The sequence below is a fragment of the Heloderma suspectum genome, chromosome 7 (assembly GCF_057233095.1).
Source record: "Heloderma suspectum isolate Gila_16-S chromosome 7, 16-S_ref, whole genome shotgun sequence".
Taxonomy (NCBI): domain Eukaryota; kingdom Metazoa; phylum Chordata; class Lepidosauria; order Squamata; family Helodermatidae; genus Heloderma; species Heloderma suspectum.
Genome location: NC_139464.1, coordinates 85500479 through 85527743, shown reverse-complemented (window position 1 = coordinate 85527743; position 27265 = coordinate 85500479). Strand labels below are relative to the sequence as shown.

The following is a 27265-nucleotide window of genomic DNA, read 5'->3' as shown; positions in this document are numbered from 1 at the left end:
AAATTAACATTAACTATTTTGTAAAGAAAAGTTAGTTGATCTTTTATTTTGTAGCCCCATCAACATTAGGAATGGATGAACAAGAGGAGCGGAAGGGTACAGAATCTCCATGGGATTCAGAGGTAGATTACTTTATAGTCAGTATGCATGGTAACTTTTTTTAAAAAAACTTCTGCTTTAAGACTCTTATCATTATCATCAGCTGGGTGTCTTAAAGTTTGGCTGTCTTTTGGCACCTATAGGCATGGAATTTACTTGTCCTATGTCTCTAGGAGAAATACTTCTTCCATTTCAAGATATGATTTGTCAGAGGTGTTAATCCAGATGTAATTGTTGTGACATCATGTAAAATTAACAAAATAATTAACATAAAATTTAACATAGTGGGTTGGATACAGACCTCATAGCACTTAGTAATAGTAGAGTGGATCTGTGGAGATCAGTGGGACTTCAATTAGTCATTACTAGCTTGTGCCATTTCCTTTTATTGGTTATTACATATCATAGTTAGGAAATGACCAGCTGGTTCCATGATGTTGTAAATTCCTTCTTGAGAGAGGCGGTAGCATACACCTCTTTAAAGGAGGTGATAATTAGGCCACTCCTGAAGAAGCCCAACCTGGACTCAGAAAATAGTGGTGGTTGGGCTCCTAGTTGGATAGCCAATTCTTGAAGGTGGTGCTGGGGGATTATTGTTCTGCACCTTGGCAGGTATGCTATGTGGTTCCACAGGGCTCTATTTTAGCCCCGTGTTGTTCAGCATCTACATGAATCCATTGAGGAAGGTTATCCGGAGATTTGGACTGAGGTGTCACTGATATGAATGACACCCAGCTCTGTCTCTTCTTTTCATCAAATCCAGGGGAGGAAATGTGTGTTCTAAATCTGTGCATGGGTGCGGTAGTGGATTGACTCCCAATAAACTGAGTGTCAATCCAGTTTTTCCAGAATCCTGGAAATCTGGGTTTGAAATCACATGGAGAGCATTTATGGATGGAGGAGGATCTCCCCTTCAGGAAGTTGCTCTCTGTGTGTAGACAGTGATGGAAATGAGAGGGTGGGGCAAGCACATCCTTCCTCCCCCTCCAGTGTTTACTGGTCACTAGATCAGAACACCTGAATAGGGCCAGAGTCTTTAGTATCTGAATACTTTTGTATTCTCTGTAGTAAAAGATCATTCCTGTTGCCTAGAAGTAAATTTACTTCCTTTCTGTTGAAAAATTAAACTTAAGCAAGATTTGTGTCTGGTGATTTGTTTTCAATAGTGTACTTCAGAAAGCCCCAGAAAGGCAACTGTTGGTTCCTTGCCTACATCTCCTGCCATAATTAGAATGCACATGCTCAGTATTACAGAAGAACCATGTGATGGTAAGTCCATCATAAAAGTCTTTCTGCCCAATTTACTTCTTTTTTCTGTTGTATTCCTCACATACATACATGATTTTCCATATGCTTTGGAAGCGAAAGACTATCATATATAAAACATGTTGGATAGTCATTGCACAAATATTCTCTTTATATCATTATATTTTGTTATTTTGCAGTTTTTGACTTGGGAACTGAACTGTCTTCTCAAAGAGGAGAAGCAATTTTATACAGATTTACTCCAAAGTGTCATTGTGTTCAATGGGTGCTTACTCCTAAATATGTTTGCATAGGAGTGAACACACAAGTAGATTTCAGCACTATGAAAGCAGTTCCAAAAGTGTTTAGGATACTAAATAGCGACTGAAAATTGCAGTACTCTTATTATGTAGGCAATTAATTTTCCTCTCTTCATTCCCTAGGGAAATCAGATGATTTACAGGTAAATACTGTTCTGTGTTTACATTACAGAAAATTTATTGACTTGTTAATTTAAATATTGTGATGTCTTAGTTCATTCTTCTCTGTTGGATTATCTTTGTTGTAGCCAAAGACTACTAAAACAAATTGGGAAAATAATGCTACTCCCAATCTTCTGAAAGGGACAGAGGCCAGAGAAAAGCAAAAATCAGGTAATGTTTGCTACAGTAAATTATTTGCAGAGGGGTGGGGGAGGACATCTTTTATAACATTTTCAGCTGACATACATATATATATATATACATTTCTCCTTTCAGATTTAATGGAAGAACTTGGTTTAGATGACGCAGACGATATTGAAGGTTTTTGGATATTTTAACTTATATTTTGTCTCATGCGTAGAAAGTTAAGCATAACAAGTACTCTGTCCGACACTTCTGAAGCAAGTACATAAGACCACCATATTTTATCTTTTACCTTAAGCACCATTTTTGGTGGAAAGATGGGATATAAATTTAATAAATTAAACAATATATTGCAATTTTTTTAAAAAAAACTAGTTTTCATCATGAAGCTTAAGAGTCGCATCTGCTCTCAAGAAAAGACAGGCAGCATGGCCTCTATACATCCTCCGCTCCAATCTACAGAAGACTGGATTTCTCTTAACTTGAGAGAAATATGAGCAAACATCATTGTAACAGCAAAATGCTTTCATACAGGGTTACTCATTGACATCCCTCAAGTATCAATTCATATTTTTAGACGACCACTGCTAATCCATATTGTAGGGATGAGTATTTCAACTGTAGAAAACTTCTTTTGGTTACTAGGGATGGATGAACATGCGATGTTTGTGATTGTTGAGGTTCCCAAGATTCCCCCTTAAAGCTTTCTTTGGCCTGGGTTACAAGCATCTTTTTTATTATTACTGGAAAAAATGTGCATTTTCGATCAGGAAAAAATGTGAATTTTTAGAAGAACCTATTTTTCCCTATTGAAAAAAGTGCATTTTCCCCCATGAAAATGCGGGGTGGGGGGGAGAAACGTGCGTGTGCCTATGTGTAGAAGTGCACAGTTGCGTATGTGCAGAAGTATGCAAGTGTGGATTTTCAGAAGTGCGCACTTCTGAACACAAACGCAAAGTTCCAGAAATTGCAAAAATTTCCTAAGAATTGCATTCCGCTTTGCATTCGGGGTTGCAAACATGACATGCTCTCTTAATTTGCAATCAAGAATGAAATTCGCATACATCCCTGTTTGTCCTTACACACTATAGGTGTTGATGTTGAGTGATTTTAAAATACATCAGATCATTATAGTCTGTTTTCTAGAGAATGTAAATTTCTCATTGCATTTACTGTTTGATTTTTTAAAAAAAATCCTGACTTTTTCAGATCCATCTGACTGGGATTCTACCAGCATTTCACTTAAGAGCATTCCCTGTAATAAATCCTTTAACAGCTTGATGCTGGGAAATCATGCATCTCCATTACAATTAGCAAAAGGTGATACTGCTGCTGCGACCAAAACCCCCGTTCCTGTGAGAGCAGAAGAATTGTATGATGTTCAGACAATAATTGCTTCAAAAGGTAGCTGATTTTATTCTTCACAAAATCAAGGTCTGGCTGTAATCAGAAGAAGATACCTTACAGTATTTGGCTCCTGCTTACAACCCAGTCAGTTTTTCGTGGGGCCACTTAGCAAAGTTGTGGATTGCAAGAGTTGAGATTCAATGTGTGCCGGTTAGTCTTGGTTCTAATCTATGTTGAAGTATTTATTAAGGCGGAAGGATGGAATTAGCCATAGTTATTTAAAGTCCTAGAATCTTCTGTTTGAGACACTTTCAGGCTTTGGGTGCAGTGAACCTTTAAAACATGGAACTTGGACCTAGTCTATACATGTAGCAGAATGAGATGGAAACAAGGTGGTAGAGTTGTGAGGTAGTAGAATTAGCAGTAAAGCTTCAGGCTACAGATAGGGATAATATTTTTGAATGTTCTCCCTTGTGTAAAAAAAATAATCCTGTAATTAGAAAGCTAGCAAATCACACAGGGCTGGGCTAGAATCTGTCTCCCTTTTATGCTAGGTTTATGCAGGGTGGGAATTACTTGCAGGGAGATTTTTAAATAGACAAGCGTTCAAAAGCAGCATTCCTACCTTCCTTGTGAAGTGGTGCAGTTCACTGTACAACCTCATTCTGTGTAGACCACATCTTGGAGAGATACCATTTATCCTTCCTAGCTTAAGACCGCTTTTGAATCAATTTGTCTTTGCTCGTGAAACAGTTGTTGAGAGCGGAATATTAGTACAGCCACCCAGGAAAAGAGTTTCTAAAACATTGAAAAGTGCCAAAAGTTTTTTTGTTTTGTTTTTTTACCATCTTTTAACATCAATTTCTGGGCCATTTTAATTTTATATCAAACGTGTCCATCTATTTCTTTTATATTTTTCTCATCTGAACATACAAAGAAATTGCATGGCCTTGTACAATATTTTATCTCCTGTACTTTCTGCAATTTGTCTTTTCGGAAATAAATTAATTTTAATTAATAAATAGGTATAACTTGATAGATTATTGAAATATTCCAGCAGAAGCATTTTGATCTTATACTTTCTGCTGTTAATGTGTGTATTAATTTACAAAGTACGGTGCAGCATACAAATTATAATAGTTAAAATTATCTTTTTACAGATGAGCAGTGCAATGAACAAAAAAGCATTAAAGAATTTAATGATGAGAACAAGGTAAATCAATTAAAAAGTTAATTTCAATATTGGTACTGAATATTGTTGTGTTAAGTACTTAAACAGACTTTAACATTTTCTTTACCTATGTATTGATTTTGTTTTGAAGTTAAAGGCACAAGTTTGATGTCTTTGGTCACCCTGCTTCTAGTCTCTATATTGTTACTTTTCATCCTATCCATTTACTTCTAGCTGGGTTTCTCATCATTGCTGATGCTCTCCAACATTTTCTACACACTTCTACCCTCAGCGTTGATTACGAACATGAATTGTATGATTGCTATGAATTGCCTGCTTCTTAGTATACCCCTAGAAGATAGAAATAGAATTATTCTTAATTGTACAGGAACATGCTTGAGATCTTCAGTTTCTGTGCTCTCAACACATAGAAGCTTACCTCTGTGGGAGAATAAATGAAAAGTGGGGGGAAATTCCAATTCTTTTTGAAAATACCTTAAACATATTAACATAGGAACATTCATCATTCATTCATTCACTATTTTGTGTTGTATCTCACCACACCAACCTGTAATTTTATAGACCATAAGCTGTTGATCATGGAGTGCTCTACAGCATATGAGCAAAGGAAAGAAGTATAAAAATCCATGCCATCAATACAAAAGTGTCATCAGACAAACTTGTCTGCTTCTGTAACATGGCAGTCACTGAAGAATTCAGAATATTGGCAGACCTTTGGAGTAATTGCTCAAACATTTGCAGTACATTTTTGCACATTAAATCATCTAGGCACAATACTTCCTGAAGCTGATAACAGCCACGGTCCCACCAAGGAAGGTTTCCTCAGCATACATTTTGTCACAGAACTATTGAAAAATGCAGTATCAAATTTTCTTCTGTAGTATTTACATATCTGATAATTTCTCTCATTCTTGATGTAAAAGCAAACTAATAAAATTCATCATTTTGAATAAGAAATTTGAAATGATTTGTCTCCCCTCCCTCTGTTTAACTAATAGCAAGCTGAAGCTTTTCCTCCCATTGAAATTACAGAAAATGTGAAGACCCATGGTCTTCTACACACACCATCGGTCTCTGCTGGGAGTTACCTCTGGGAGCTGTCTTCATGGAGTTGGCTGCTGGAAGGGATGTGGCAGCCCCAGTAGCTGAAACTATCCTGCTCAAGTGAGGAAGCCCCTAGCTTACACAGAGTGACCTATCTGGAGGTCTCACTGGGAGTGGTTTCCAGGAAGTTGGCTTCTTCTGGGCCCAAGCTGAGGAACTCACTCCACCAGCACAGCAACACACCTCGAGCTGGGAAACTGCAGCTTGTAAGGTTTTCAGCAGTGGTATGGGACCAGTGGCAATGATAATTCATAAGTGGAAAGGCATGGTGAAGGTAGGGAGGAAACTTTCCTCCCTTCTTTTCGATGTATCTCCATAGGTGTTTTGCAAGTTGCTAGATGTGGCTTACATAAGGTCCCAGTGTTTACCACTTCCAGTCCATTTGGACAGGAAACTCCCCAGGCTTAGAGGGCTAGCAGTGATGTGTGAGTCTTCCCTTCAGTTGGGAAGAAGTTATGACCTGTTGGATGCTCCTACCCAACCCAATGGATCAGATTTGGGTGATTGAGCACTAATGGGTGATTTGAGGATCATGACCTCCCAAAAGATAATAGGGGAGAGGATGGCTCCCTTTTCTCCTTCTCCAACCTACTTAGTCTTTCTGTCTACACAAGAAATGGAAATCTTCGTAGGGCATGCAATATTACTGAGACACTATCCAATTTTCTTTGTTATTTAAACTTTGTCATATTTTCCAAGTGTTGGGATTTGACAGGTTAGAAATATATGTACATTTTATATCTGAGAAAGAAAGAACTATATGCCAATGCTACAGTGAAATTAACCCAACAAGAGTGTGAAAATTTAACAGTTGAGGAAATAAATATTGTAAAAAAAAATGTTACTTTGAAAATATACTTGAAATCAAATGTATTTTATGACATTTGTTGCTTTTTTTAACACATTGGTTATTCTTTGCTAATTTTTCTCTGTCCATACTTGCTTGCATAAGGATAAAAGTGTAATAGATACCCCCAACTCTCTAGAAAAACCATCATCTGAAAAGCAGACTGACAAGACAGAGATTTCGTATGCTCATGATGAAAAGAAAACTGGAGCACTAATTCACAATGAGGAATCAAACAATGAATGCAGTCATTTTGATTCAACACTCTGGGAAGAACGATACGAAAAAATGTGGGTTGCAAATGAAAAAAGGGAAGTTAAAACAAATTTTAAGAGCATTACAGCAGAGCTAAAGCAAATGTTTGGTGAAATTAATGTAAATGGGAAAGTAAGTAATACTTCTGTGGAAGGAAGATCACAAGATGGCTTCAGTGATGTATTAGAGGGCATAAAAGAATCACCATCTCCTCATCTGTCTAGAGTTATGATTGATATACAAGAAAAGGGTGATAGTAGAGAGTTAAAGTCTGTCACTGCAGAAAAGGAATTCAATACTGAAAACTCAATTTTATATCCTTGGAATTCTGTTTCTCAGAAACTTCTTTGTAAACTGTGTGAAAGTGGGAAACAAAACATTGAACAAAACTGGAACGCAGATGTTGAGGTATTATCTAATAACACAGAAGGTACAAAAGTAAATATAAGTGAAGAAAGAAGTGACAATATATTTGTGCAACAGGAAACAAATGTGGGTGGAAATACTACAGCTTCAGAAAAATGTCCTGATTATTCACCCGTGCATAGTTGTAAAGACATTGTTTCAGATGCAAATGATAAAACTATGATCAAACAACCAAATATGACTGACAGTACAAACACATGTTTTGATATAGCAAAATGTACAAGTCAAGAAACTCCGCACCCTTTTAATTATGATGTCAACAGTTGTAAAGGTGTCAGCAGTTGTAAATATCTTGATACTGAGATTGGAAATAAAGTGAAAATTTCTGAACGAACCTGCCATCAGATGTCAAAAAAAGAACTGGATGATGAATTAGAACGTGATGTTGCAAGATTTAAGAATGAGGTAGGAATGCTACAGATAGTGTTCCTGGCTTTGGAGAAAGAAAAAGTCCAACTACAAAAAGAGGTAGAGAAGTACCTGCGGCTTTTCATTCCTTGGTCTTTCTCGTGCCTCAGCCATCCTGTTCATTTCAGCTCTTCAACATTTATTGAAAAGCCTTCTTTCTGTGTTGGCTTTATGTAATGCCTCTAAAGTGAATCAGGAAGGAAGAAATTATATGAGTTTTTCTTCCATTCTGAGTTAGAAGGTGATTTTAAGAACATTGAATTCAAAAATTTAATAGACTATTCTAACATAAAAGGACTACAAATAGCGTATGTTTTAATAAGTGCAACTTCAAAACAGATGAATGGCACCCATTTATATACTGGTTATAAATTTGGTGCAAAATGTGAAAGTGGCTTCTGAACAGGGTAGTGATCAATCTTTCCATTTGCTCTCATTCTTGCTAAGCACTCTTCACTTGGTTATGTGTAGCTTTTCTCTTTTGTTAGATTTATTTTCTTTGTTACAATATTGTCAGTCATTCTCATAAACAATATCTATTCTGTTTAAAATTTAAAATTGTGTGTTCCTAATTCATTTTTCTGTCACTAATATCTATGTTTTCCCATTACCTCTTGTTAACTAATTCTTATTAACTTACAGCTTTAGTAGTGATTGAGTATTTTCTTGTGTGAATGTGTTTGTTTTGTGTTTTGGAGCATTAAGCAAAAATAAATAACATAACTAACAACTATTTATGATGGTTGATATTTTTATTTGCATTCAAACAAATATATTGAATTATATAATTGTTTTAGGTTGAAGAGGAAAAAAGAAAGCAGGAATTGGAGGCTGAAGGAAAAAAAGAAGCTGCAAATACTGAAAAAAAGTTGCCTGTGGCTATTGAACAGAAAATGGAGCAAAAGCCTACAGTAAATGAAAACCAGCATATTAAAATAGAAGGTGAAATGGAAGAAGAAAGCCAAGTAATTGACAGAATTACCTCACTAGATAGAAAGGGATTAATTCCAGTACCTTGCAAGGGGTGAGTATGAATACCGATATTAATCCACATCTGTTCTTGTGTGAACCAATTTGTTTAAATAATCTTTTTGCACAGTAATCCAGTATACTACCTTCTGTTGAAACTTTGCTTTAATGGCTGTTAATAGTTCACTTGAGGCACACTTATTTATATGACTCTAGTACAAATATAGGAAAGAATGTAGAAAGTTACCTTATGCCAGGACAGTCCATTGGTCCAATCTAGCTCAATATTGTCAGCAACACTGACTGATTGTGTTTCTGTAGGGTCTCAGAGAGGAGTTGTTTCCACCCTTACTGGAGATACCAGGAACTGAATCTGGGATCTTTTGCATGAAAAATATGTGGCCTATCATTGAGCTGCTGCCCTTCCCCAAATGTGCAAATAGCAAATAATTTCAGTATGATAAATTCAACCATTTATTTTATATTTTTGTAATTTATATACAGATCTAGAATAACAGCTAAAACATGGTCTGTTAACTTCAGATTGCACATCTGACTTGAGAAACATCTCAGTGGTATGCCACAAGTGCAATTCTAGGAATGCATAGTCACTACCTAGCAACACTTTTCCTAGCCTGTCTCCCTGTATTTTCAGTACAGCCAAAGGTATGTCCAGAAAGTGCAGGAGGATGAGAGCTTTTTTAGAAGCTTTTTAAATAGTCTCTTATATTCTATTCATAATGTACAAAAGTTTTGATTAACTTAAATAACAAGGACAGAATGTCATGTACAGTAGTTCTCAATACAATTAAATCTAAGAATTTGCTGGATTATGGATTAAAACATCCATGCACCTTTATAGCTTTCCACTGTAGCCTTGCATTGTTTTTATCTCTGCCCATGTATATAACATTACAGCAGTTAAGGTGTTATGAACTGGGTGTTGACTTTGCCACAAACACTGGGCTTAGCCATTGCACAGTTGAAAAATATTTCTTTGTTACGGTCTTATTGATCCATTGGCTCTCTGTCTATTAGCATTAGGTGATACTTTGGCACCAGTCCAAACTAATCTAAACCAGCCTCTCCTTTTAGAAAGAGTTCACTGGGACCCTCTAAAGCACCTGATGAACAAACAAAGCAAGAGAAAAAAGAAGGCAACTGTCTTACAAATCAGGCAGGCCATTCTAGTTATGTAGTGTTCTTTTTGAGCACCATGGTAACTTCACCAGGGAAATACTCCAGTCTCCTTTCACTTGGGCACCAAAATGTATAAACTGCTACGTAAAACATAATCTAGTGTGAGGTGCAAAATTACCTAGCCATTGCATCATAAAATATTTAAACTATGTGTCTACCTTCCCTTGAAGTTCTCATTAAAACAATCTTTAAAAGAAAAGGCACGGTATTGAATGATGATAACCGCTTTTCTCCTCACATCATTCCAATCAGAACTCTAATGTGGGCTCAATTTAAGACTCCTTCCCAGACACATATGTGCATATGTAAAACACATATCTTACTATATCGGTCTGAGATACTTGCTGTTTTATTCCATGGGATCTAGATCTATATTTCAAAAAGATCTTAAATCCAGCAAGCCATCATACATAAGTTCCTGCCAAGAATGTTGCCATCCTTGACTTTAGTAGGAAGTCCGGAGGCCACTTTTGCCCCTTGGACACCCCTCCCCCTGTGGGCTGCAAAACAACACACACACACCCCGCGCAAGAAATAAATTTTAAAGATAAAATAAAATAGCATCCGTGGTGGCTATGGAGCACTAAAAGGCTACAGAGCACTAGTCATTAACTAGCTTGCAAAGAAGCTAATTTTATTATTTTGTTGTTTTGTAGCCACAGCAGACACCATTTATTTATTTATTTACCTACCTCTGCTGTAACTTAATTTGTCTTTGATATGAGACATTTTGTCGTATCATTTTTTTTTTTCTTCTGGTGTAGGCACTTCTTTTTTTTCCAGTTTAGCATTCTTTGAGGTATTCTTGTGCTACAAGGTTTTTCTGGTGCTTTCTCAAAAGCTGTATTTTTCTTTATTTGAGGAAAAATCCTACTTCCAGTGTGAAGGATGTAAGAAAAAATGAAAATAAAAGACGAATTTCAAAGCAAAGAGTCAGTCAGCAGATCACTGAAAATCTGCATCAGCTAGAGGATGATAGCAGTTTGAGTGAGGCTTCTCTAGAAGAAGGGAGGTACTGATAATCCTGATACTGTTTGTTTTGAATGATTACTTATGGATGAAAAGAGTTGCTTCACTTGGAATGACAGCAGTGATGCATTTAGCCAAGTACTCTGCCTCCTGATTGGCTAGAGCTCTCAAGGATCTTGGGAAGAAGCCTTTCCTATGATGTGATAACTGACAATATTTGGATAAAAGTGATAGCATGCAAAATCTTGTAAGCAACTGTAATAGCTATTTACAATCTGTTTTACACCACTGTGAACTACTAGTGTGAATTTGAAGAGATTTAATTACCTTTCTAATAGCAGAAAGATAATGCTCTGCCAGACTGAGTAAGTTATTGCTAGAGATTTCTGGCTATATGCTACAATCCTATAAATGTGTTTCCTAAATTATAAATAGCAGAACATGGGTGAAAAATAGATTCTCAGTTATTGGCTTTGATTTCAAATTCAGTATGCACTCTGGTGTCCATGCTGAGCTTGGAAGCGAGCAGGGTTCCTCTTTGCAATTAATGTTGGAAACAGCTCCATATATACAAATGGATGCTGAAATATCAGTGAAAACTGGAGAAGCACGTATGGGAAGTCTACTGATGCCCTGGAAATTTCATACACGTAGGGAGCTCTGGATCAGATAGTAGGATTATTAGGTGACAAAAGATGTGAAAAGAGTACTGAAGGAAAATAAGAACACCGCAGAGAAGCTAAATTATTTATTTCGGTCTTTACTACAGAAGTCGTTGGGGAAAACCTGTTGTGCCAGCAAATGCTACTGGCATTGCCCTAGAGGTTGCTCATGCTAGCACTATGTAATTTAGCACACTGCCCATCTGGAACAACAAGTCTTCCTGAGAGAGAATCAGTCTTGTCTCATCAACCTTCTATTTATGAATGTTAACAAACTGTAGTTATATATGTCTTGTATATCAGGATTTCCAGAAAGCTAAAGTCATCTAACAAAGACTCCTAAAAGAAGAAAATAAATAAATAGTATTGACCCCGTTACAGATCGTTAAAGATCTTCCATCCGTTGTGAAAATTGCTATTCACTTACCCCGAGGCATATTATTATCCCAAGCAGTCTGGAGGTGAATAGCAGTTTTCACAATGGTAAGATCCCCAAGGATCTATACTGTAGACAGTGCTATTTAACTTAATTTATACATTATCTAAAGTGAGAGTGAATTGTGAAATTAATACATTTGCAAATGTCAAAGTTTAGGATGATGCAAGCCCAAGGAAAGAATAAAGAGCACTAAGTTGGTTAATGGGCAAAAAAGGCCTTTAAAGAAAAGCTAGTTGGAAAAGTAAACTCAGGGATCAATCCCTTGAGGATAGGCAGCTACCTCTGAACTCGGATGTGACTGCCTGTCCAATGCAGGGTGGGTGGAGCATTGAGGGGATCTTTGCCTCCGCGCTCCAGCCGCCCTGCATTTGCTGCTAGATGGCTGATTTTGGCTGTCTAGCCGCAGCGCTTTGGAGCGGGGGCAGGTAGCCAGAGGATGCATAGGAAATATCGTACTGGCCCTTCTGACGTCCCCGCCCCCAGGAATGCCCCCTTTCCCCCATTTCATGCTGCTCTTACGAGCATGGAGCCCGGGATGAACCACACCACCTATGAGGGGGCGGGGGTGGGGAGGTGTTTTTTGGGGGAACCAACCTCAGAACATCCGAGGTCAGTTCCTGAAAACCAACTAATCCTATGACCATCTAGCCACTGTCTAGCGGCCATAGAATTGCGCCATCAGTGTGCTGTACAGTGGGAAAGGCAAGGTGTGTTAGGAATTATGAGGAAAGGGATTGAAAATAACTTTTAAATTAGCTCATTGTTACCTATGATTGGAAAAAATGGGGAAGGCACATGTATCTTTATAGAATTGTTACCTTTAGCATTTTGAGAAACAACATCTTGCTTTCATCTTCTCAATACTTCATTACATATTATTGGAAAAGCATTCCCGCTTGTCCTCCAGTGTTCTATGATATAAATACACATTCTGGTCCAAACGAGATGTGATGTGGGAAATCCATGATAAAAAACTCTGACGTTGTCATAGCTCAGTGGGAGGAATCATTGCCTTTTCCTCAATCTAAATTGTGCCCCCTCCCCAACTACTGTTAACTGTAAAGGAAAGTGAGACAAGAGGGACAGGATCTTATCCAACCTTCCTCCACCTGGTGCCCCCATCCCCAGCCAGCATAACCAGCTTAGCCTTGGTGCAGTGTGTGTGATGACTACTCTTTCCAGAGCATCTCCAATCATCAAAGGAGCCATGTTGTAACAATAGCGAGAAACCCTCACAGAGATCCGTAGAAATGTCCTGCAGTATGTCTGGGTTCTACCTCATTGCCACTCTCTCAGCCACATGATAGAGTCAGCATTGACGCCATTAAAATTAGCAGTTCAGAATTTTTGTAGATTTTAATAGAGTAAAAATAGTTTTACTTGTAATTCTATCATAATACTGAAAAGTTTTTTGTTTATATTCTAGACATCCAGCCAAAACTGTGAATGGAAAAAATAAGGTAGGCTACCGGTTGTTTGCCTTAACCTCTAAACATTTGTACAGAACTGAAAGTGATGGTATTTTGACCAAACAAGCAATAAGGCACAGTGGCTCAATCTAGGCATAATGTCAGTGACTACATTTCTTAACCATGGCTTGATATGATGTCCAGATTGATAAATTATGGTTTGCAATCAGATAGCAAACCAGAATCAGAAACCATGGTTTGTGCAAACATTGATTAGCTATTACATCCACATCATCAAACCTCAGCTACTGATGGTACTGTGACTCCATAGACACACCATAGAGCCAGGTGTACTGAAAAGACACAAAATGACATTATAGAAGCTGTTCTTACTGTTCTCTAAGCACATGCTCCTGAGCACTAATCCACCCACTATCCCTGCCTCCATTCCAGCTCTTGCTGGTGGTTATATCTGTAGTTGCGAAGAGAAAACTCTGGAAAAGACCCTGATGCTGGGAAAGACTAAAGGCAAAAGGAGAAGGGGACAGCAGAGGATGGGATGGCTAGAAAGCATCACTGATGCAATGAATATGGACTTGAGCACGCTCCGGGAGAGAGCGCAGGACAGAAAGGCCTGGTGTGCTATGGTCCATGGGGTCACAAAGAGTCGGACACAACTGAACAACAAATATCTGTAGTAGAGATAGCAGAGTAGTTCACAAAGCAAGGTTGCAATACGATGAACGTTGAAATTGATTTTTAAAATCTAATGTAAAAATAAACAGAATTAAAAGACAAATCCCCCGCTTACAATCTGTGGCAACGAATATGGCCACAATTCCACTCTCCTCGCTGCCTAGCTTAGTCACTGCTATGTTCCCTACCTCAAACTTGGGTTTGAAGCATTCAGCATTCATATGTCTTCTGTTTGACGTCCGGTGGCTATCTGTTTTCTAGTAGCATTCTTTGTAATTCTCCACCCAGCTGTGGCTGAAGTCCAGAACAGAGTTCAGCAACCTTCCTCAGTTTAATCTCCAAGCTGATTGAGTTTCATGATGGCCTAGGCATTCCAAGTTTCTACTACCTCTGCCACCACCTCAGATGTCTTTGCCTAAGTATCCCAATCATCCAAAGGCAAGAAAGTCAAACTTTGATCAGATATTGAAATGGAGTCTTCAAAGACTTGCAGTTGGGTTAGAAGGGACTGTGGAATCACAGTTCTGAAACAAAGCCATCTTCGCTAGCTCTGAGGAGTTGGCAAAGAGGGCTATACCAGATCCTCTACTAGTGCTTGGGAGCAAATAATAATTCTAAATATAAGGTTCAAGGAGGTGGCCATGTACAAAAAAGTCTTATCAGATATAGAGAGGAAAAACATGCTCTTCAATAAGAAGCTGTCCTTTCCCCTCAAGGACAGATGTCATCTCCAGACATACCTCAAGATAAATGCAAGACCCAGGGGCCAGGCCTGATTGTGCCACCTGCCATTCAAAAAATGTCATGGCAAAGAAGCAAGTGGGATAGTGGCAGACGTTCCACGCCCTGCTCTAGCTAGTCCACCAGAGTTATATCGAATAGAAATAGCAACAGACCCAGATGAGTCAGCCAGTCCACCAACAGATGCAGTAGCAGTGTATCCCTGTGCTGTACCAACAGCTGGTGTGAAATCAATTTAGAAAATCCACATCTTTTAGAGCCAAAGGTGAGTAAGCTACTGTGTCCCCCATTTTTTGAGGTCATGGAAGTGACATTTGCAGTTCAACATGTTTGTAACCTTAAGCCGTTGCAAACCTTTGAGCCATTACAAAAAGCTGTTGTGGGTGGACAACAACAACAAGGCACAAAAATAAGCAACACCACTTTTGCATCTAAATCATGGTTTGTCTGTATGTTTGAAACCATACATCATATGCAAACCATGATTTGGTGTAACATCTGAACTGAGCCAGTGTCACATTATTGAAATCCTAATTATGGGTTAATTTTATTTTTGTATGTATTTATGAAAAATTAAACACCTCACAGGCCAAGGTCCTCTAGGCATTCAACAGATTAAAACTTTAATAAAGAGAAATGAAGGACTGACTTGTTATGATATACAACAATGCCTTACTCTGTTTGATTATGGGCTTATTATTCATAGATCTACAGAGCAATGGGTATTGCTAATGATTTTGATGACTTAACTCAGTCATCGGATACAGCTACAGAGGATATTGAGTTGCCTACTTTAGTCTACAGAGAAGCTATGTTGTTGATAGAGCAACTTAGCTTGGATAGTAAAGGTGAGTGTATTACTTATTGTTATCAGTAGTTCTGAATAGAATATGATTTAGAATATATGAATGCTTCCTTGAAATCTGCTGATAAGATAATTGATTCATGATAGTAATAATAAACTCTTATTTCTTTAAATGGGAACCCTGTTGATCCTTCCAATTACAGAGCAAGTAGTAAACATTAACATAGCAGTTGAAGACTCTGACCAGGTTCTAAAGCATAGTAAACCTCCTCATTCTGTGGGGATTCTAGCCTAGGGTGATTTAGACCAGTAGCAGCAAATAGTATTTTTGCTTTCTGAAGCAAAAAAACTGTGATGTTGCTGCTGTTGGAAAGAGTATTAAGGAGAAAAGTAGTTTTCTGAACCGTTAACATGGAACCATAAAAATGGGGAGGAGATTGTTAGGCAGCCTTTGCAATATCAGGTTGGCCGGCAGAAGAACTTCAGATGAGGAATAGGTGAATAACAGGTTCACATAGTTGCAGGTTGGTCAATAGAAGCCAGAATCTTAAGCACAGTACTCTTCTTACCCATCTCCAGAAGGTTCTTCAGTTTGAGAGATAGATAGATAAATAGATGTGTATACACACAAGATATGTGGACATGCATTATGTACTTGTTTTAAAACAAGAAAATTAATGGGTAACAACGCTCAGTAAAGCTGGGATCCTGAATGAACATGCAGTCTAATAAATCTGAAAATACTACCCAGTAACGACAGTTATAGCAGAGAGTAAACCTAGGGAATTGCATTCTTACAAATGAATTTGTTTTTCTGCTTTTTAAAGGGAATATGGTTTTAAAAAATTAGAAATATAACCAAGTTGCAATCCTAGACACATTTGTTAGGAGGTAAGCCCCATTGAACACTGGCACATAATTCTGAATAAGCATACATAAAGTTGTGCTATAGTATATTTAATTTACCTTAAAGAACTAAACCACCTACTATATTTTGTCATGGCCATTGATGAAATAAATATTTAAAGCATTTGGGTTTTGAATATGTTAATAGAGAGAGATTTGTTTTATAGCTCACCAGTAACTAATTTCAAAATACTTTAAGGTGCCCCTCTTTCACCTGTGGCATTTAATTTGGGCATAGAGATATTTGCAGTATCAGTAACAGATACCAGAAAATTCCATAGAGGTTGTGAAAGTATTGGATAATAACTAGAAAATGTCATTGTATGCAGATGGTGTGATCTTCTTAAAAGACTAAAGTATCCATAAGAAAGTTAATAGAACTGTTACTGGAATTTGGAGATATTCCTGGATCTGAATGAGAGATTTTAGGTTTATATATAGAAAAGGAAACTAAACAAAACATGTATGGCAAAATAGCAAACTTAAGGATATAAGGTATTTGAGAATGAAACTGTCAAATGTTATTGATAGCATTGAACTATTAATAAATGAATTTGAATAGATGGTTGAAATTGTGAATTTATCATGGTTGAGGAAAATCGCTATGGCAAAAATGGTACTAACATTTTGGTACTAACTAACTAAAATACTAACATTTGTTCCTGTCACTAGAGATGAAAAACTCTATGCAGAGAATGGGGAGCCCTGGTCTTGTCAGGAATTTGATGTGTGCATGACATCTCAAGCAGAATCATTGTGTTGATATTCCAAATGTAAAATATATGAAGTATGCAGAGTTCATTTGATTATCTTTTATGATGTAAAATTTTGGACAAATGTGTTAATACTACAGTATTTTTCCAAAGCAGATTCTGTAAGTCTCCTGAAAATTCAAAATATATTCCATGGATATGAACGTTTAATTGAACATGAAAAGGGACGTTATACCCAGCTCCTAGGAAAAGTAAAAAAACTTGAAAACGAGAAAAAAGAGCATCAGAGAATACTGGAAGAAATGAGAGAAATGAAATCTGTGTTGGATCATCAAAAAGTTGAATGGGAAAGTGATATCAGTAGTCTCAAGTAAGAACTCTTCAGTAAATCTTCAATTCTGGTTGTTGTTTTTTAAAAAAGAACCTAATATTTTTTAAAATGTGAAAGTAAATTGAATCAATAATTTCATTAGGCACTTTGCTATAAAAGCGAAGTGAACACTTTCTAGGACCAAAATCAAAATGTTAAGCAGAAAAGTTTTGCTTAAAATTGTGTAATTCCTTCAGATTAATTATTTAGTTTAGAGTGGAACAAAACATAGAATTGGCATAGCTTTGTGTTTGGCTATTTGTCTAGGGCCATGCAGGTTCACAGTTCATTCAAATAAAATGCAAGTTTGAAATTGTGATGGCTAAAATTATGTGTGGATTGGAAATGAGGCAGGTAAAACAGAGCTTAGTTTTACTATATTTCAACTCCTGTTATGTCAATGTTCATATATCCAAGATTTTTCAAGGCTTTCTATAAAGTACTTTTTATCTAGAAGTGGCAACTTTAGAATAAATACATGCCAACTAACTGTACTATGTGTTGGGATTAAAAATCTGTAAAACAAAGCTGGGGAGCCTCTGACCCTCCAGCTGATGTTGGACTTCAACTCCCATTATCCCTGACAATTATCCCTTGACAATTGGCCATGCTGGCTGCATCTGCTGTTAGTCCAACAACATCTGAAAGGCCACAGGTTCCCCAGCCCAGCAACATGCCAAATCTATCCAACTAAATTATTTTTCGATCATCTGCCAGCCATAACCCTATTTTGAGACTACTTGTGTTCAGATGATCAGCATTACACTTGTCACCTCCACCAGTTGCCCTATCCTCGGTGTCTGCACATTAGCTTGTCACACTGTCATAGGGGCCTGTGCATATAGACCCCAAAATGTGTTGGTCAGACTGTGCAATCTGTACATTCCAGTTTTATGAAATACAGATCATGTGGTTGGGGCTTACATACATATGGCTGTATGTTACACGTGGCTTGCATACTTGCATATCCACCTATGAACCTCCTTCAGCCTGAGGGCCAAATTCCATTTTGGGCCACATTCCAGTGTTGGGCATGGCTGAAAGCAAACTGGCCAGAGCCAAAAATATCAGCATATTTTAGTTTAAAGCTTCTATTGCCAATAACTAAGCCTTAGGAGAGGCATTTCCACCTTATAAAATAGGGGGAAAGCCTGCAGACAAGCCAGGAAACTGCCAAATGATTAGTGGCCAGGGAAAGCAGGTGGCAGACAGGGAAAGGGTGTGTGGCAATCTGGGGAAACTCAGAGGGCTAGATTTTGCCCCAGGCGGACCAAATTTGGAGGCTCTGCACCCCTGCCCTATGGAAATATAGTCCATTTCACAGATAGCAGGGCAAGCAAGCACAGCCTCAATTACCTCACTACACGCAGCCTCAAAGATCTCTCACATCTCCCCTAATGTTCTAACCAAACATGTGTTTACTTGTATATTCATAAACATCTTATAAAAATAATTAAATCCCAGATTTTCTTTGAAGCAAGAGGAAGGAAAGAGGATGAGTACTGAAATGCTGTATGAGAAAAATCAAGAACAATTAAGGAAGAAAGAGGAGCAGTACTGTAAACAGATGGAGGAAAAACAACAGCTTGAATTAATGCTGAGAGGTCTGGAAATGGAGTTGAGAACACTTAAAAACCACCTGAAACAGGTGAGATTAAATTAAAAATACTTGGTTTTGAAAATAATACTAAACATGCATTAAAAGTTTTTAAGACATTTACATTAGTCATTTTTACTTAAGGGTGTATAGAAATCTTGTAAATAAAATAAATAAATACATAAAAAATAAATACTCCTTGGAGTTGCTTGGACAGTATGCTGCATCCCTAGAAAAATATTACTGCCCTCCATAGGGCCAGCAGTGCCATCCACACTGTCTTAGAGCAGTTTGGGTGGCAGAAAGGGTGATGAAGTAGATAGAATTAATACAAGTTGGTGATACCCTTAGAGAATTATCAGCCTCTCTAGGACACCAGCACCATTTTGGATATGTGTGGTTCACAGAAGGGGAGTGAGTAGGAGGCAGTGGAGAAGGAGACAGAGTGGAATTAAGGTAAAAGGGTTGGCTCCAATGTCATGTGAGTGAACGTCCACTCATGTAACAGGACTTACCTGCTCTGTCCACTCCTCCCACATGCTCCCCAAATCTGCTTCAGAGGGTCCCCGAACCCTCTGGAACAGATTTGGAGGATGCACAAGGAGCTGCAGTAGGGAGGCAAATTCATCTGTCATTGGTTTCCCTTCTGCTTGTAGAATGGCACAATTGGATCCAACCCAAAGTTTTTGTATGACAGTACTGAAAACATCATTAGATTTATGGATCTTTGTGGTAGGAAGCTTTATTCTTACTCTGTTACCACTGATTCCAGTGTAAATTGTCTTATGATGTGATTCTGATTGTTTACTCTGAACTAAGTCCCATTTATTTCAGTATGTCTTACTCATGGGTAAATGAAGTCTTAGAAAAAATAACTTATTTGTAAACCACATAAGGGATCCACTTAAGTTATGTCCTAGGCAGGACCCTTCTCTAACTAGCTGGCTACCTGTCTGCTCCCCCTGTACTTTATTTGGTCTCCCTCCTGTGAATCCGAGTTTCTACCCACACCCTAATAGTCCAAACTGCTTTAGAGTTTATATCCAATGTCTAAGGAAACTTTCCAGCCAAGTGGAAGAGCCTTGCTAACTGTTTTAACATTTATTATGTGGGGCAATGTCAGGATCCAAAAGAACCCCGACTCCAAGTTGATAACATTCTTGGACTCTCTCCAGCCTTCTCCTGCTTTTAATTCCGTGCGAGAGTTCAGTTCAAATGGGACTCACACAGAGAGTCTTTATCCTGTCTCTTTGGGATGGAGGGCCTGCTGAGGCAGACCTTCTGTGCTATGAAGGTCCAGGATGGGGACATAAAAGCTGTGAAGAAATATCTGGAAATTATTTTCAGAAATTAAGAGGTTAGCAGGACGATAGGCTTCTGCCCAGAACAAGATGGGACCCATGCGAATGTTGTTTTGTCACAGTGGGGAAACGGACTGGTGGAGAGATTTCAATGGTCAAGGGAGCTTGATTAGTGAAAGAAATGATATAGTATGCATCACTGCCATCCTCTTACATTTACCCTGTATCTCAGACGATATCCCTACTTTGGATGATTTTCAGTTCTGTATCTTCTGGAGGGCATCCCAACACCTTTGGGTTGGTTCCTCCATCTGGTCAGCAGACAGGGTCCAATGATATTAATCCTCTCCAGATGTTTGAGCTTGATACAATGGGGTTTTTCCTGAGCTCTGTCAGGGCTCAGTAGTTTAAGAAAAGAAAAAGGAAGAAATGTTTTAGCTATGTTCTTCAACTCCTCTTTTTCCCTACCTACCACATCAAATTAGGGATGGGGTTGGGATACATGAGAAGGACTGTGATGACACTTGATGGTGGGAGAGAAGCACTCTCCCTCCCCACCGCACGTATTGGTGAGCTGTATTAATTTTGGTGGGAAGTCAGCTACAGGGAAACACCTCCTTAACCAGATTTGAGCAGATCCTAGAGGACTGGGAATGGTGGAGATCAGTCATTCTCCCACCTGGGTAGGACTGAACTATGGTGTGTTAGGTGTAAAAAAAAAATCATCCTCAGAGTGTTGGTTCCTTTCCTTCCCCTGCCAGGCCTGCTCATATTGACATTACAGCTTCTCTCCACTTCACTCTCCTTCCCTCAGAAGAGGTAGAGCTCAGTCCTTTTCCCACCCAGAGTACTTGGACTGCTAGGCCTAGGTGCAGAACACACCTCAGCATAAGTACTGGTAGCAGTTACAGACATGTTGGATGCCCTGGCAGAGACAGCTTCAGTGTTGGGGGATCTCCCCACCAGGCATCCCCATTGGCATCTGCAGCAGCAGTTCACCATTCTAGTAGAGGGAGTGACATGGCAGAATCCATGGCAGGATCAGTAGTATTGCCAGATCTCAGTGGGATCCAGGCCTAGCCTGAGTTCCTCATTACCCGAGAGATCAGAGGATCAGGTGTTGGAGAAGGGAGATGCCTGGTAGACTCGATCAAGTTCCAGGTCCTGAGAGGACCATAGCAGAAAAAGAAAGAGGAAACCACATCATGCCAAGGACAGGTATTCCCATAAGAGGCCCTCTTCTTCCTCCTCTCCTAGTAGTTTCTCTAGGGACTCCTAGTATTCTTGGTCCCTGAGGAGGAGAAGAAGAGCAAGGGGTTGGGCACTAGGGCCTACTCTGCCAAGTCTCAGAGCCTATGGGAAAAGGGCTGGCCCTCCCAATACTCGGACCAGTTCTCCCAGTTCTTTTCAGAAAGATCAAGGCAATCATTTGACTCAGATGTTAGAGAGGAGGGAGAGTTGTCTGAGGAGGATTGGGATCCTTCATGTCCAGGCGGGAATGTCTGTTCCCATTGGAGCTTTTCCCTGTTATGTTTGCTAAGGCTACCTGTGCCTTGAAGCTCTCCACTAGCACCCTGCCTGCCAACTGTGAGGCAGGGATAGCACCTAAGCATGTCAGGGTGGTTATTTCCCACTGGTCTCTCATGCCACTTACGTTACCCTTTCCAGAGTTCATCAGTCTGGTCCAAAGAGCTAAGTGGACCAAACCAACTAATGAGAAGGCCTCTCTTCGAGTTGACTGAACAAGCTTTATTCACTGCCTGAGGAGTTCATGAATACGCTCAAGATTCCAGTGGCTGTTACACCAGTTGCAGCCCTGTCTTTTGGTGGTTTTTCCATCTGAAGATGAGGTGGGTCCTAAAAACCCATGTCATAAGAGAGAGCCCTCCACTGAGGATTTGTGGCTTTGGTTCTGCCTCTAGAGTAGCAGTAATTCCAGATTTGTTAGGGCCACTTATCTGTGGGCCAAAGAACTGACAGGATTGGAAGGTTAGCCTTTCATAAAATAGCTCTGGCAACAATGGTAATGGCTGTTTCATCTTTGGATGCACTGCAGTTAAATGTCTGAACTTTGCCCACAAATGTAGTGGCTAGGACGATTGTTTGGCCAAGATCCCAGAAAGTTGATCCTAGTTCTCAGGACTCCCTTGCAAGCCTAATTTTTACAGGGACTAAACTCTTTGGGAAGCCCAGTGCTTGTTGAAAGCAGGGTTAAAAAGAAATCACTGTCTGCACACTAAATCTCAGCAGTCCTTTCAGACCATCTACTTTCCTAATCCACCCAGAGTGTCAGGGGGATTTGGATCCAAGTAGTCCCACACAAAGGGGTTTTGTTGGACCTCCAATAATCCATCTTCCACTCCCACTACGGGAGCCAATTTCAGCAAGGGCTCAAAAAACGCTTATCTTCTGGATGCCTGTCACTAGCATTCAGCTATAGGATGCTGTGTTCTCCACTTCTCCCTTTTACATCTAGGTTGAGGAGATAGTTGCACAGGGATATGCCCTGCAGTTTTCTAGATATCCTAGAAGCAGGTTTCTTCCTTCTCCTATATTCCAGAACATTGGGTGGTTTGGGGATCAGTCCAGTACTTGCTGGATATCAGAACCATAGAATCTGTGTCACTGGACCAGAGGTGCTCGGTGTCTATTCAATTATTTTATTTTTAGTGCCAAGAAACAATGGAGATGTGAAGGCCATTTTGGATCTGAAATTGCTCAACAATTCCTTTTGCAGAGAAAATCCAGAATATCTATGAAAAGTGTTGACCTACCTCTTTAAAACGGCATCGTTTGGTCATCAGGCAGCAGTGAGGGCCCCTTGTCCCGTTCCCTTCAGGAGTTAAGCGTCATTTTGCGCAGATGCCTTTCACTTAAAAGCAGGCAGCACCAGTTGGGCTCTCAAAAAAGCCTTATGGTCAAGGCTCTTTCAAGCTTGTGGGAGGGACTGGACTCTTTAGATGATGATAGTCTTTGGTAAAAAAACAAAATAAAAAACAACACCCCCCCATACTTCGTTTGTTATTAGTATTCCAATAAATTAGTAGTTTAAAATTATTGACTATTATATGACATTGTTTGATCAGTCAGTTTAATCAATCTAATACCAACCTGACTGAAAATCAAGAATGAACTTTCTGTGTTTCTACTTTTAGGTAAAAATAATAAATAACCAAGGATCTTTTGCTTGTCGAGACATTCGTACACTTTCTGAGTCATTCAGCATAGAATCAACATAAATATTTTTGAGTGGAAAAAAGAAAATAGACTTAAAAGAATTTTAGTGACCTCATAATTAGCCAGGGACATTTTGTGGTTTGTGATGTCAGCTGAAGCATAGAAGAAAGGAGATGTGGATATGGCAGTTCTGTAATGGTCAGCTTTACAGTGCCTATCCATATTTCCGTGTTTTCACTGTTTAAAACAGCAGCAGTGCATACTTAGCATTTGAGTTCAGACTTACAATTTTTTTTCCTGTCTGTTTCTTCCTTTCTTTTGATACTGAAGAAGGAACAAACTTAAGGGCCTTTGCGTACTCTGTATTTGGTTTGATAGCTTGAGCCTGAATTTCCGTTCACAGTTAGTTTGGATGATTCATGCTTTTAGATGGTTTGTAAAGTGAACAAATTGTTTTAGTAGGATGGGACAATGCAGAATGATCAGAAGGCTTAAAAATGTTTGGGCAATTTCAAATCCAATGACTGAAAATTGGAAATTACCAGTATTCAGAGTACTTAGAAGGATTTAATCTAGGAGCTATGGAGGCTGGTACAAGCTACAAACTATATCCTGAACTTGATAGAATGAAGAAAATGGGTCAGTTCGATCAAGAATTGGTCTCTTCGTTCTCTAGCCCTCCTCTGGGTAGTTCTAATACTTATAATCCTTTGGGCAGAAAAATGACATCTAGTTTTCAAGGAAGTTGGCTTCCTAGTCTTTCATTTTCTGTTCCACCTGTGAGAGAAAACAATTTTAAGAATAATTTCCCACCAAGTATGCTAGACATAGGTTTCAAAAAAACACCTCAGGAGTTACAAAGCCTTGTGAATGCTGTTCGACAAATGGTAAGCTTGTTCTGCCATTTGGCAAATATAAAATTAACATGCAAGCTCTGGAATTTGTCATAACTAAATTAGGGCACAATCCTATGGCCGCTAAACAGCAGCTGGATGGCCATAGGATTATTCAGTTTCCAGAAAACCACTTCCCCGCCCCCGCCACCTTGTAGGCAGCGTGGATTGTCCCAGGCTCCGTGCACCTAAGAGCAGTGTGGAGTGGGAGGAAAGGGGGCATTCTAGGGGGTGGGGACCTCAGAAGGGCTGGTACGATGCTTCTTATGTGTCATTTGACCAGCCCCCCTCCCCCTGTTCTGAAGAGCCACGGCTAGATAGCCAAAATCAGCCGTCAAGCCATAAATGAAGGGCGGCCAGAGCGCAGAGGCAAAGATCCCCTCCGCACTCCGCCCACCATTGCTATTCCATTGGATAGGCGGTCGCCTCCGAGTTCCTTGGTGGCTGCCTATCCCCATAGGATTGCTCCCTTATTTGGAAAAAAAGATAATCTCATATTCTCTGCTTTACAGTCAGAATAGTATCAGCTTGGAAATTCTTTTTTTCCAATAAAAGTAGGCACTACAAAGGATTGAGATATTCATCCTAATATCAAACAGAATAAATATCTGAAAAAGCTATTAAGCACGACTGAACAACAACAACAAATTATGTATGACATCTCAAACCCAATCTCAATTAGGTTCAGTTCATAGTCAAAAATTCATGTAAATAAACACTTCCCCATTGGTTTCCTTGTTGGATAGCTCTGCATTCCTATCCCTGTTATTTTCACAGAACTGCCATGACATTGAAGTGAATGGAGGCTCTGATCTACATTTTTATCACATTTATGTGATAAATTTATCATATTTAACACATTTTTAATCAACTCCACTTTGTGAATGGTCTCTGCAATTATTGTGCATACATCTAAGCTTTAATGTAATTATCACTGTCTGTTTTCTTGTATTTCATTCTCCTCTGGCTTCACATTTTTTTCTCTTCTCCCTCAGCGCATGCGTGCGTGTGTGTGTGTATATCTGTCAATTCAGGATGACCTTCCTTGCATCTGGTCCACAAAAACCTATGCCATAATAAATTGATTAATCTTTAAGGTGTCACAAGACTTTTTGTTTTGTTCACATTTATATTTCAAGTGCATTTTGTAGGTTGAAGAAGAACGCAATGAAACACAACGACAACTCTGTCAAGAACAGAATGCCAGAGCTCTACAAGAGGGTATTTTGAATACCCACCTCTGGAAGCAGAAGGAGTTAGAAGAAGAATCGAAAAAAACAGCAGCTAAACACTCAGAGGTATTCATTTGGTCACTTACTTAAAGTGTGTAAGTGTTAAGCACAAACATTTCCCCCAAAATGCACTAACCCAGAACAGCTCTGTGACAGTCATGTTTGCTGCGGATTTAGTGGTATTGTTGCACTGCAACAAATCCGTAAACTGTAAATGTGCATTCTTAAACATTTATGGACACATGTCAAGGAACTGTGGTGTAGTTGCGCTCCTTGATGCATTTAAAGACGTGCATTTAACCCACTTCTTTCCTGAATATGAGGGGCAAGGATGTGCATAAGCCCCTGTTAAACATTGTGGCTAACACATGAAGCATTTTTCATATATTTTATCATATATTAAATGATATATACATTTTTATATATCAGCTTTTCACATGAATACAGTTAAAGACTGGGTGGATTGATTTTAAATGAAGGTAATTTTAATGACTGATTTAAATAATGATCTAAACCAGCAAGAAAAAGGCCTCTTTAGATCATTGGTTTAAATCTAGTTTCATTCATTCATTCATTCATTTATTCATTTATTTAAAATTACTTTGATGCCTTAAGAGCTATGCCCCATGATCAGTAATGATGTTGTGCGATGTCACAAATTGTGCTTGCTTACAAGCAACAAATAGGCATGGGTCAACTCACAGGAGTATTCTTCTAGTGAAACATGCTTCAGGGTTTTTTTTAATCGTTGAACGTTAGTTATTATTTAAGAGAAAGTTAGTATGTACAATTTAAAATTAAAAACAAATCTTTTTTTATCAGTTATTTTTTTTCCACCATAGCTAGAGAGGACAAACAGTGTGAAGAAAAACATGCCTAGATCTCATTTGACATCGATGTTAGAGAAAATGCCATGATATAGGAGGGTTTTTAAAACTTTTTAGCCTGTGACTTGATAAGTATCAATGTCTTGGTGCTTAGCAAGTACAGGGATTCAGGGAGTTTTTCTGCAGTGGAGGAGGATATCCTTATATGTGTTGCCCCTCCCACTTGCTCCAATAGGCAGGAATATGCAAATTAACTGAATTGCCCTCTCACATGGGAAAGTGACCTACTTCCAGTTTCGTTTCCTGCGTCAGCTTGGAGCAGGTTGCTGGCGTACCTCCTCTAGCCCTCCAGCCCATTCTAGCTACAATTTTGTCTCACTTTTTTCTTATTTCTTCTTCTCTATCCTTCTTTAATCTTCTCCCTTAGTTTCCAAAACAAACTTTCCCCCTCTTTTTAGAGTTAGGAGCTTTTCTAATTACAGCGGTGACCAGGCCTGCACCTGCAATGCCTGATTTCACTTTGGAGATAGAGAGGCCCCAAATGCCAGGGGACTCTTTTCTGGAACCTCAAGAAAGGGCCATGGGGGCTCTGGGAGCAAGTCTGTCTGCCTGGAAAAGACATCTCCCGGCACTATCCAACTACAGGCCAAAGCAGGGCCTGGCCTCGTCAGCGCAGGCAGGCCTAGTAGGAGCAAGGCAGGCCTGGCGCGGTATCGTATCCTGAGCCCACCCAGGGACTGGGAACGATCCAAGGAGGGCTCAGAACAGTTAAGTCCCAAGAGGCCTGAATCCCAGCAAATTGCCTCCAAT

At 39.1% G+C, this 27265-nt stretch overlaps 1 protein-coding gene across 13 annotated transcripts in view; it reads left to right on the top strand.

Annotated features, from left to right (window-relative positions):
* ANKRD26 (ankyrin repeat domain 26) overlaps nt 1–27265 on the top strand; it is a 96929-nt gene that overhangs the window by 24134 nt on the left and 45530 nt on the right. For 9 of the 13 annotated variants that reach the window (XR_014784439.1, XR_014784440.1, XR_014784438.1 and 6 more), the window contains 15 exons: nt 55–122; nt 1266–1368; nt 1788–1807; nt 1913–1997; nt 2103–2147; nt 3180–3374; nt 4478–4530; nt 6566–7609; nt 8347–8573; nt 10581–10730; nt 13215–13248; nt 15341–15482; nt 17212–17428; nt 18893–19076; nt 25548–25694. Coding sequence is in view for 9 of the 13 variants with exons in the window: in XM_084810830.1 (XP_084666956.1) it covers nt 55–122; nt 1266–1368; nt 1788–1807; nt 1913–1997; nt 2103–2147; nt 3180–3374; nt 4478–4530; nt 6566–7609; nt 8347–8573; nt 10581–10730; nt 13215–13248; nt 15341–15482; nt 17212–17428; nt 18893–19076; nt 25548–25694 (2714 nt within the window). In the remaining 4 variants the exon portion in view is untranslated. The remainder of the gene's footprint in view (nt 1–54; nt 123–1265; nt 1369–1787; nt 1808–1912; nt 1998–2102; nt 2148–3179; nt 3375–4477; nt 4531–6565; nt 7610–8346; nt 8574–10580; nt 10731–13214; nt 13249–15340; nt 15483–17211; nt 17429–18892; nt 19077–25547; nt 25695–27265) is intronic. The other 4 variants (XR_014784441.1, XM_084810825.1, XM_084810828.1 and 1 more) reach the window with 3 other exon arrangements.